Raw genomic sequence first — 12,762 nt, forward strand, 5'->3', positions numbered from 1 at the left:
CCATGCCATTTTAGTTACCACTTGACAGTCTCTGTTATAAAATCGCTTTTTTTATTATGGAACATTTTGTTTTCCCCTGAAAATATTTCCAAAGCAACTTTTTAATGATTTTAGATGAATATTTCCAAAAGTAATAATAATTCAAAATAACGTCAGAAAATTTAATAACCAAAAGGGTGAAATTTTATAGAAAGTGCAAAAGGTCCCTAATATTACACATATCTGTTAGTTGTTTTTGAAAAAACTATTAGGTAGTTTGATGCATCTTCTCTTATTTTTTCTTTTCATTACTGTTTCATTTCTTCAATATCTTATTAAAAAACAACGAGCTGACATTTTTTAAATTATTTTTCACAGCATCTGTAATTATATTTATTATTTTTATAGTGCTGGTTGTACATACTGTCACAGTAGATGCATTTTTTTTCCTTTCAACGGCAAGTCTTAATATTTCTGCTCGCTTTGGGGTATCTTTTGTCAGTTTCGGGTTGAAAATTTTACAGGATAAATAGAGGTGATTTATTTTACCGAAATTTTCACGTTTTTTTATTATTCTTAACCTGCTTCTAGTTGTATTACTGGACGTCCGCTAACATAACAACTTCTTAAATTAATTTCATACTATACAGATTGACCCAAAAGTGCTAAATGTATGAAAGTTTTTTTTTAACTTGTACCAATGGCCAAAATATGTCTCCGTTAATCTTAAATTCCTAAATACATTAGGAGTACTTACGAGTTTTAAGCAAAATCTGCAGTGAAATTTTACCATAGACCATATTGTATTATTATAAATATCTATTTGCAAAGACTATGATCACTGTACTTTACGTTAGTATGCGAGGAATAGTGTCAGAGACTTATATTATTAAGTTGTTATTAAAGTTTGTCTTATCTACAAGTATGAATTATACCAAAAGGAATCAAAACACTGCTATCACAAAAATAGTGTTTAAACACTTTAGATAACTTGGACAAGTTATAACAATTATTACCAAAATAATTTGATGATAATATAAACATAGCCAAACTGATAGATACAATAGATACTAATAAATTCAGAAAACGCAACCAATTTTTCATCCCACGGTGATGAATGGATGCTGAATGTCAACGATGATAAGGATCGTTGCGAATGAAATACGGTAGACGTTGCTAAACAAGCATACCCAGAAGTATCAGAATGGGTGAAAAATAGACTGAAATCCGCTCCGACACAGTTTTAAACGCGGTAATATAGTTTAAAGATGTAATAACAGCATTAATAATATGATTATAATTAATAAAAGGGTTCTTCAAGAGAATTGAATTTGAATGAGATGCACGATTTTAAGGCCCACTTAAATTTCAGTTTCTGAATTCCTGAGATAATGAGGTGTAAAACCAGATATGAAATAGCATTCTGTCAACCTTTAAATACTTACACTACACTGTCGAAGACTGACTTCCAAATGCACAATTGATGCGTCGTTTCCTTGGTTTGGCAGGGCAACAAAGGATTGTTTCTTTTTATTTTCGTTTCTAATTCGTCCGTTATTGTTTCAGGACGTACAGTGTCCAAAAGAAGATTTGCTGCTCAGCTCGTCACAGTTTGATGCAGTGTCAGCAAGTTGGAAAAAGTAGGTGTAACCAAAGGTTTCACATTCTAATTGTGGCTAATTCGTTCTTTCTTGTGAATATTTGCTTACTGTTTACAATCCACATGGGTTTCTCTTGCCAATCATCCTCTTGGCTTCTTCAGAGCTCAACTGAAATTGCCAACAGGGTGGTCGGATGAGCAGGAACCCAGAACATTTGTAAACTTTGCTCTTTTTGATCGCACTTATATAATGTGATTTTTTTTTGTTTTAGAACATGGAGTTTCAACGACAATAATTGAGGCATAAGCGTTGCTTGAAAGATTAAAGAACAATCAGCTACCGGGCGTGTGGAGATATGTATGGTAGGAGAAGGTGTAATCAACATTTCGGAATGGTTATATGTTCTCTACTTTTTCACATTTCTAATTTGGACATGGTTGTTTCCGAACTTGGAGTTTCCAGGAGAAGCACAGACGTTTCCAGAAATTTAGTCAACAACCAGCTGCTAGGTATATGATATGTGTAGAAGGAGGAGGTATGGTTGACATTGCGTTTTGGCTCTTATTTTTACCTTTCTAATTTATACATCGTTGTTTCAGAAGTAGAAGCAGCTACCTGAGGATTTGAACTCCAAAGTTCGATATGTGTAGAGGAAGAAGGTATGACTGACTTTTGTTTTTACCTTTCTGATGTATACATCGTTGTCTCAGAAAAACTCTGAAAATGTTGTTTGTTTTTTCATCCCCAGGAGGTGGAAAATTTAAGGCGTACATATTAATTGCAATCAGAACTACGATCCCCGTAAATGGTTCATGTTCATTTCCAGTTGCTAATACAAATATTGTCGTTTCAGAACCAGGAGATATCTACCACAGACGCGATTTTTGAAGTTGCAAGAATGACCAGCCTAGCAGCTTGATGTAATGTAACTACCACAAGGAAGGAGAAGGTATAATCAACATTTCGAAATTGGGACAACCTTCGAATTTTTGTTATATGTTCTTTTTTATGGCATTTGTAATTTGGACGTGGTTGTTTCAGAACTTGGAGTTTCCAGGAAAATAATTGCAGCACAAAGGTTTCCAAAAACTTGGACAACAATCAGCCGCTAGGCGTATGACATGTGTAGAAGGAGGATTCATGATTGACATAGCATTTTGGCTTTTATTTTTACCTTTCTAATTTATACCTCGTTGTTTCAGAAGTAGAAGAAGCTACCTGAGAATTTGAAGTCCAAAGTTCGTACTGCAATACGCACCTAGTCATTACGTTTCTCTGGTGTACGCAACGGAAACTTAAAACAGGAATGATCATTAGTAACGTTTGAGATTATGGCCATGTCCAGTTTTGGTTCATGTATTTCCACTCTCAGTTAAGAGGTTCTAATTACTACGTTGTATGTTTCAGCACTTCAAATGAAAACGACTCTGGACAATACGCGGTCTTCCCGGTCACCACACCGAAGATGGAGCCGATGTTGAGCTTATTTTAAAATGAAAATGTAATCCATTCCTCTGTTATATATACAATTTATTCAATATATTTGTTTGATTTAATTTTGCGTTATTTCAAAAAGACATCGACAACTTATCGATATGCGTCTTCCCGATGAGGTATCAGAAGTAAAACTTAAAATTTCTGATTGGTTCAAGTTAAATACGCCCCTCCCAGTCAATTTCCGAAAAATAGCGTAAAAATATAATTCTTGGATAACTTCTCAAAACTTCTGCTCTCCTGATAAAAATGGGTAAATTGCAACAAAATCGATTGATTTCTGCACAAAATCATGTATTTTGCGAGATTAATGCAAGTTTTCTTGACACTTTGGTGGATGCGCTATCATTTAAAAATAAATCCTTACTCCTGATATTTTTCATACCTCCTCGTCACTTCTGCGCATCCGCCAAAATTTTAAAAATGTTCTAGAACCCTTCATACTTCCTCGCCACTTGTGCTCGCAATATCCAATATTGTGTAAAATTTCTTGAAATTTGTCGATTTTTATCAAGAGAGCAGAAGTGGCGAGGAGATATGAAAAGTATCAGGAGTAACATTTTTTTAAACGATTGCGCCTCCACCAATATGTCGAGAAAAAATTAGATTTCTATGGTGTTCTAGAAAATTTTTAAAATTTGGGCGGATGCGCTCGATTAAAGGTAAGCTATTTTGTGCACAATTTCGGCCGAATTTTCCTAAAAATGCCGACTTGAATCAGGAGAGCAGAAGTGAGCAGGAGGTGTGAAATGTATTAGGAGCTGCATTTTTTTAAAATGATACCGCATCCACCAATATGCCAAGAAAACTTGTCTTAATTGATACCATAGTTTTGTGCAGAAAATTGATCGAATTTGTTGAATTTTGACCATTTTTATTAGGAGAGCAGAAGTAGGGAGGGGGAATCGAAAATTATCAGGCGCACGAGGGGCGTGGCCAAATCAGAACAATTAAGAGAATTTTCGTGGTGGATGCGCAAAAATTTAAATTTGTTACTCCTGATACTTTTTGATACCTCTTCGTTACATCTAGTGAAAAACAGCGAGGCAAAGCGACAACGATAACAAATAATAGACTTGCGTGAATTTTACACATTTATTGACAAAAATAATTACAAAACAATAACAAATTGTACATTTCTATTTATAATTGACGATTTCAGTGCTGGCCCCTCTTCCTCTCTGTCTGGATCGCGATGGTGAACAGGATCGACGACAGATTAAGGGTTTTTTGTCCCTCAAATCCGAATAACTGGAAATACAAGAAGCAAATATTTAAAGACTTTCTTTCCCCAAAGTAAGATGTCGAATACTTGTGTGCATGTAGTAGGTATGTGTGTCTGTGTGTGTGAGTGCTTGTATGGGTGGGGGTGCGAAGTTCTGTGGAGGTATGTAAGTCAGTGGTGCGAGAGAGAAAGCGTATGCGTGTGTGTGTGTATGTAGGACGTGCCTTTGTGGGGGCGTGTGTAGAACTTTCTCACATGATTGTGAGATGTATTTGCCTAGGTATGTGTGTGTGTGTGTCTGTGTGTGTAAGTGAGGTTATGGGGGTGTGCATGTCAGTCTGTTTTTCCATAGGTATGTGTTAGTGCTAGAAAGCAAATGCCTAAGTGTGTCTCTGTGTGTGTGCCTGTCATTATCACAATAAAATTTAAATTTTACAGAAAGTAAAAAAACCAATTTTTACTTTAAAATAATTAAATATTCAATTTAATCAACACCTTTGTTATTATTATTATTATTATTAATACCAGATTTTCGTTTCAAATCATGTTTATATAAAAGAACAATAGACAAATATTTTTAAAAACTCATTCGATATTACATACCCCCATGTGAGGATTTTACTATTTTCTTTTTTTAATAAAAATCGCCTCAGTTTTCATTACCAGAAGTTTGCAAAATTTTAAATAATGTGAAAAAACAGTTTTTTGTTTACCTTAAAATAATTTAATAATTCAATTCAATAAACACCTTTATTATTATTATTATTATTAATAGCAGATTTTCGTTTCAAATCATGTTTATATAAAAGAAAAATAGATAAGTTAAACCAAATCAAAACACTAAATTCACTTGATTACGTTTATTTATTTAATTACAAAGTAGCTATTGGAATGTTAATATTAAAATACAATTCGTCGGAAAAAATAATAAAATAATCTCCTCCCTTATTTTTGTTCTGAGGAATTATCCCATTATTTTTTCATACCCCTACAAGATAAAAAGGCAATGTAGATTTTTTTTTCCGTAGATCACAGCCAAACCTGTACCTGAAAACTAAAATAAAATTATCTATGTACACTAAACCGTTAAAATCGTTACACCGCACCGTTTTTTTCTTATTCTCGTTTTGTACTACGCGTTAATTTTTGAAATTTTTTCAAAAAAAATGCTTATTGAACTAGTCCAAACCATAATTTCGACTCGCGATTCAAAAAAAGAGGCGCGTATAACTTACTATAAATTCTATCAACTATTCTGTAACGTTTAATATCATTCCAAACATCATCACATAAAGCGAAACGAAATATTTGTCGATTTGGGAATAACTCGTCTCGCTTTCGACAATATAATTAAAAATTTAAAAACAGACATCTAAATTAACACTCATTATACTAAAAAAATAAACATTTTAGCACACACGAAAATTATTCGAGTGCTCCTAATTAAAGACGTATGTATATTGCCATTTAATTATTCGCGTAACAGGAAGCAAAATTATCATTCATATAGCAAAAATATGCTAAAATATGTGGGATCACTTTTTGTTTTCCGCCCCAAAATACTAAAAAATAATCCCGAATTAAAATGAGTGTCGTGCGCTTAAAGATTGTGGGGATTATTTATACATGGTCTATTAAACATATGCATGAAACCGTGATTATTGTGCTTATTATTATCATTATTATCTCCGAATTAAACTACATAACACAATTGAGCTTTCGTTAACAATCTTCACCTTAAAGCGAAAAAAATGAGATTCATTACTTAAAACCACACGTAGCGTCGAAGGCAGTCTATATAAAGTAAAAAATAAAAAAGAGCAGGTACAAAAATATACTTTTAACGAGAAAAATAAAATCAAATCAAACCGGGGACTAAATGTAAGTCTTCTTGATTTTTTGCAGCGTCCCCTCGTTTGTTATGTTTAAGTTTTTTAACGATCCCAGATTGTCTTTCTTTGGCGGCAAAGTGTCGGATGATACGTTGAGGACGTCCAGGTTAACCGTCTTGGTCGGTCTGGCTAAAAAACTATTCTGATTTCCGTTCAGTCTGGAAAAAACAAATAATTGCAATCAGCATACACAGTATATGAAACAAATCATTTTTTTTTCCATCACCAAGAATAAAAAACATAAATTTAATTTTGAAATGAACTGGCAAGTATCTAGTACCAATAAAGCAGTTAAATTTTTAAAATTACATTTCTAAATCAAACTTGCATGGCTTCTATTTTAAAACTTATACAAAAAACAAGTTAAAGTTAAACTAACCAAAAAACTTTAAAACTTTAAAACTTTTAAAAAATTTAAGCAAATCTATAGTTGATCGTTGATGTTGGCCTTCATTTTGTTTAAAAACAGAAGTTTGTTGGCTATGTATTAATTAATAATTATTGTAATTTGAACTGCATTCCTGGTACAACAATAAATTGTCCCATAAAAATGAATGAAGTCCAAAAATGTAAATTTTACAGTGTAACGTTAATGTAAAATAAATATTTTTTTAAAATGATTTTTGCATTAGATTTCGATAAGTTACTTTAATTTGAAAGAAAAACGGACTTTTTTATTAGTTGTTTAAAGGAAACAAAAATTATCATAAAAACTATGGTAACCTGGCTCCATTGTACTTTTTTGGGATTGGAGGTGTTCCGTTTTAATTTTTAATTGACCATCGTATATTGGAACATTTGAGCATTTTTTATTAAATCTGATGGAAATGGTTGCAAGTTTATCAGATGGTATTTCAAGGCCCTAATATTTTGACCTGTTCCAATATTTTCACAATATTCGTGGTTTAAATGTTCAGATTTTGGGGTTTTTCTGGCAGTTTTTAACAAACTGTCCTTTAATATTATTATCATTATTGATATTATTGTAAATACAAATTTTTACTTTTAATTCATATTAATGTAAAATATTGATAAATATTTCTCAATTATCTTTTTTTTTTAAGGAAACCCGCGTTAGTTTTTATTTATCTCTTTAAGAAAGGAGAATTTCCCTTTGAAAGTGTTTAATTCAAAAAATATAAATTTAGCAGTAAGTGAAAAAAACAGTTTTTAGAATAAAGTAATTTCATAAATTCAATTCAATAAACACCTTTATTAATATTACGATTATTATCACTATTGTTAATGCAGTTAATACTTGTAAATCATATTAATGTAAAAAAAAATATTGCCAAATATTTTTCAAAAATCATTGGACATCAGTTTTTAACTATTACCTTTTTTTAACGAAAATCGCGTTAGTTTTCATTTATCTCTTTAAGAAAGTAGATTTTTTTCCATAAAAGTGTTTAATTCCAAATTTAAATCGTACATAAAGTAAAAAAACAGTTTTTACTTTAAAATAATTAAATATTCAATTCAATCAACACCTGTGTTATTATTATTATTATTAATAATACCAGATTTTCGTTTCACATCATGTTTATATAAAAGAACAATAGATAAATATTTTTAAAAACTCATTCAATATTACATACCCTCATGTGAGGATTTTACTATTATCTTTTTTAATAAAAATAGCCTCAGTTCTCATTTTTAAAACTCATTCGATATCACATATCCCCATGTGAGTGTTTTACTATTATCTTTTTTTAATGAAAGTCGCATTAGTTCTGATTACGAGTATTTCCCTTTAAAAGTGTTTAATTTGCTCACCTATCCAAGTGATTGTGTTGCTCGATGAACGGGGCGCTGGGGTAATGCGTGTGAAATTTTCTCGAAACGCAGTAACCCCCCACAAACCCCGCCAAGAGTCCAACCATCGCTGCTGAAATGATGCCGCCGTACAAAGTCCCGGAAGAAAATTCCGATTTTCTAATCGTTGAACAGCCTGTTCTGTAATCGGCATTCACATCGTTACAATCCGCTGACTCGTTATCAATTCTGAGCAACAAGTCTTCAGCGCTGCTCTTGCTTTCTTCGTCTATTGCGTTGTCCACTATGCTGTTATCGTCGATTTCCTTTTCTAACGCTTTATCGGTGGACTGCATTTTGCACTTCGATCCGTTTCCTCGTTTCACATCTTGAACGAGGTATCTGAATGAGGTTACGGCGTCTACGCTCACGCAGAGGTTTTTGAATTGGTCCCACGCGCAGTGAGGGTCTCGCAATTCCAAACATTCACTGCAAAAAAAAGAAATGTTAACATTACATATTCAAGCAAAATCTAAATTATTTATTGCTTTTTTGGATTTTACATATTCGTGCAGATAAAAAATGTATTGTGCATCCGCATGTCAAATCAGTAAAACACCAGCTTCGGCGGCAAAAAGAAACAAAAAAATAGGGAACAAGTCCAGTTTTAATAAAGACTAATGTAAATGTAACTTAAGAAACTACAATTTAAGATCTTTTTGGGCAAAATATTGTATGATGGGGGGGGGGGGTCAATGAGACCCACCTCAAAAATTAACCATTTTTTTTTTGTTATTATAATTATAAATTTTGGTTAGTTGTACATTTTTACCCCTTTGCGTAATACCAGGACTAAAATAGTCCCCTTAAAAATTCTATAAAAAGCTATTCCATATTATTATAACCGAAACATAATTAGTTTATGAAAAGTGTTGTTTTTTGGATAATTCGATGGATTTTGCCTAAAACGAAAATTTTAAAAATAGTTACTTATCAGCAACGCTTTTTTTATTAAACAATTTTTAATACATAATTATAATTATTATATATAACATTATAAATAGGGGGGTAGTGGGGCACGACGACCACCCCAGGGCACAAAATTTGGCTAAATTTAGTTAAAGTTAGTCAAAAATAAATCGACTCACCTCACCCAGTATATAAATCATATCAATTAATTAAGCTTTACGAAAATCCCTACTTAGTTTTTGTATTTAATTTGTCGTTGTCAGGTAAAAATTGGAAAATGTCATTTTGTCATCAATATTATAGTAATAGTCTTAGAAAAGCAGAAAGGTAAATATTGGTAAAGTTAAAATAAATGTCAAAGGATTAAAAATAGGTATATGACATATATGAAACTGGCTCGTATTTTACTCTGTACCTGCTTATATATTGTTTGAGGGGGGGCCTAATGAGAGGTAGAAACACCGTCACGGATGACTGATTCCCATATTGGTGACAGGTAGAGACCTGAGTCGTGGTTAAGATTGTTAAGTTGTTTATATATTTCTATAGACTCTCGGATTTTCCGTTGGTAGATATCTTAATTAGGAGGCTTGAAAAAGATGAAACCAGTGTTAAATGTGGCAGAACTACCTTATGGAAGTGTATTGAACACATGGGTTTTAGATTTAAAGAAATTGACAAAAGGAAAGTTTTAATGGAATCTTTTAGAATTCGGAAATGGCCACTGGAATATCTAGAAAAAATTAGGATTTACAGAGATCAACAAAGGCCAATTATTTACTTGAATGAAACCTGGTTCGACACTTATGATACCCCGGAAAAACGGGTTGACTCAAATCAACAAACGAGCCATCAAAAAGATGTAAAAGAATAACTATTTTGCATGCTGGCTCTAAAGTTGGTTGGATTCCAAACGGATTTTCTCTGTCTGCGAAAAATATTAAAGAGTCTTCTCTGGATTGCCATGAAGACACCACCGCTGATTTATTTGAATTAGTTTAAAACAAACTAGTTCCAAACATTCCTCCTAATACCGTCATTGTAATGGACAATGCAAGTTATCACAGTAGACAGTTGACTAAAACCGCGTCCTCATGTGACACAAAAGCAACAATCCAAAACTACATGTATTATAACGACATTTATTTTCACGAAGATTATACCCAATAGCAATTAATTGAGGTTCTACAAAGCTTGAAGCTAGCTAGTCTGTGATGCAAAAAATCTAGGGCATACAGTTTTAAGGCTTCCACCTTACCACTGTATATTTAATCCCATTGAACATGTTTGGCACCAACTGAAATCTGCCATTCATTCGTCGTAACAATGTTTTTCCCCGTGTTAACTCCCATGCCCTCAAACTTATAGAAACCAAAGTTTTTAACATCCCTCCACAAAGTTGGGCAAATTATGTTAAACATATAGAAAAAGTAGAACAATGGTTTATCCATATTGCAAATAATATAGAACAAGAAATAATTAGAACAGGCGATGATAGCGATAGTGATACTTATATATTATGTGAATAATTTTAAGTAATTTAAGTAGGTAATAAAAATAATTTGTAATTTTATTTTAGATTTAAAAATAAATGCATACCTAAATAAATAAATATTGTTTAGTATCTTTCCTAACAAAATCCCAAATAATTAATTTCTAAGCAAAGTACCGACCTGTTTGGCCATATTTCATTCTTACAGCTTGCCTGGGTTTTTCCTTAATTCGTATCAGTTAGTCGCTTTATTATATCTATGAACAGACTTTATATGGCTAATATCAAATATGAGTTTACAAATTTCGCTGTCGTCATTTTTTTGCAAGTGAAAAAAGTAGTAATTTTTTTTTAAAAACCTATCAGATTTAGTATTAGTATAAATCCAGAAAGTGAAAAACTGAATATTTAAAGGAAAACTTACTTGCATGTCGCGATACTCTTGCAATGGTTCAGCGTGATCAGCTTAGTTTCACCTTTACTGACTGCAACTACTTTGCCGTAGCCGGACACTACAGTTAGCTGTTTGACCGGCACACCTCTAGCGAAAACTTCATTTTCCGACACCACAACCGCCTTGGCCGAATTTTCCGATGGTACGTTGACCACTTTGAGCACTTTTCCATCGTCTGAAAGGGGAACCCGAATTATATTTTACTGTCTGCGTCGCAACTTCAAACTGGATATCAAGTTATACTATATGCAAAAAAGAATACAGAAGGACATGATGGATAGATTAATTGACCAATGAAATAGTACTGGAAAGAATCAGGAACAAAAAAGATGATTGGGAGGACCAATTGGAACAACAATAAAGACATGCTATAACTATTACCATTTTTAATAAGAATAACAGAAATAAAACGGAAAATTTAAAATTAGCTTTTTTTCCAGGACCGTCAGAAAATCTTAAATACGGATCTGATATTTTTCTCCATAATTTTCACCCGTTTTAGATACTTCCTATGCTTGTTCATCTATTAGATTTTTAACATTATTATAATAAAATATTTATTTTATTATGAACTATATTAATGTATTGTTACCAAATATATAAAACTTAACTTACACTTACTCTGTCTTGGTTAGTTTTAATAATTATAAATCACATTTTAAAATCCTAATTTTGTATATATAACTGAGCTTCCCATCATAAGGAGACAGTAAAAACTCTGACTAAAAACTTACACTCTGCATAGGGCAGCCCTATTATTATGATCTCAGAATCTCTAAAAAATATCAAAAAAACTTAAAAACAAAAATTGTTTGAATTTTGTTATACTTCTAAAAGATTATATTATTACATACACAGCGTGTTTGTATTTTCGTAAATAAGTTACAACTTTCGTAATTTCTATAAATTAAATAATTTTTGAAAATTTCCAAAAATTTTAGACGATATTTCCCAAGTTCCCGATATATTTTCGATTTTCTACCGATTTCTCCGACTGAAAGTCTTTGTGATCGATTTCATTATATAAGGGTCCGCTTTAGTGCTGTGTGTTAATGTTTTACAAATAAATAAATACAAGGTGATAAAAAAGTAACATTACAATTTTAAACGAAAAATTCGTTAATAGATTTTTTTTTCAATCAATACCCAATTTTCATAATTTTATAAAATAAATACATATAAATCAAATATTTTGGCATTGTACAAATCCTAAGACGATGAAAAATGCGCCTAAACTTGGCCTTTTTTTAATTGTTGTGGCTATTTTAATACAAAAAAAAATATATCAAGTCCAAAAAACGTTTTCCTAAAGGAAACAAAATAATTAAAGAAATACTAATAATAGTACTTCGTCTGGATATTTTCCATTTTTAGAAATTAAACAAATTTAAAAACTTATATATTAATAACCTAATTACCTGGGATGATTTATAATATTCATAAAGAAGCGTCAAAAGACGGTAAATTCTTCATTTTTTTGAAAAAAATGACTTAATTTTGAATTTGATTTTCCATTCAAATCTTGAATATTAAATTTTGGGCCCTCTACTTATTTATATTTGAAATATCAACACATATCACTAATTCAACCCCAAATATTTATAACAAAGGCCTTCAGTCGGACAAATCGATAAACATATATTGAAGTGCAAGTGTCACTTTGGCAGAAATTCAAAATATGCCTAGGAAGCTCTGAAGAATTCAAAAACGCTTTAATACTATACAGGGTGTTTTCAGGCAAAATAATAAAGTATATTTTTTAAGTATTTTGAGATAAAGCAGCGCAATGAAGTAGTCAGCAGGAACGCTTTAAAACATACAGCTACTAGGGACGTAGATATATAACTTATGAAGTACTATGGAAAAAAAATTAGGAAGGTCCATACAACGTGCAAAAACTT

The 12,762-nt window shown here is 31.8% G+C and overlaps 1 protein-coding gene and 1 long non-coding RNA gene across 2 annotated transcripts in view; one reads left to right on the forward strand and one right to left on the reverse strand.

The window, feature by feature from the left end:
* Positions 1–3,024, forward strand: part of LOC132695880 (uncharacterized) — a 237,150-nt gene extending 234,126 nt beyond the window's left edge. Inside the window, exons 3-7 of the long non-coding RNA XR_009617900.1 lie at positions 1,546–1,619; positions 1,852–2,115; positions 2,180–2,239; positions 2,434–2,529; positions 2,622–3,024. This is a non-coding gene — a long non-coding RNA (uncharacterized LOC132695880). The remainder of the gene's footprint in view (positions 1–1,545; positions 1,620–1,851; positions 2,116–2,179; positions 2,240–2,433; positions 2,530–2,621) is intronic.
* Positions 3,025–5,144: 2,120 nt separating this feature from the next.
* Positions 5,145–12,762, reverse strand: part of LOC132695604 (semaphorin-1A-like) — a 117,507-nt gene continuing 109,889 nt past the window's right edge. Inside the window, exons 7-9 of the mRNA XM_060659955.1 lie at positions 10,832–11,036; positions 7,968–8,435; positions 5,145–6,349 (exon numbers count right to left, since the gene is read on the reverse strand). Of these exons, the coding sequence (XP_060515938.1) occupies positions 6,175–6,349; positions 7,968–8,435; positions 10,832–11,036 (848 nt within the window). The 3' untranslated portion in view covers positions 5,145–6,174. The remainder of the gene's footprint in view (positions 6,350–7,967; positions 8,436–10,831; positions 11,037–12,762) is intronic.

The sequence above is a fragment of the Cylas formicarius genome, unplaced genomic scaffold (genome assembly GCF_029955315.1).
Source record: "Cylas formicarius isolate icCylForm1 unplaced genomic scaffold, icCylForm1.1 PGA_scaffold_12__32_contigs__length_19106922, whole genome shotgun sequence".
Lineage (NCBI taxonomy): Eukaryota > Metazoa > Arthropoda > Insecta > Coleoptera > Brentidae > Cylas > Cylas formicarius.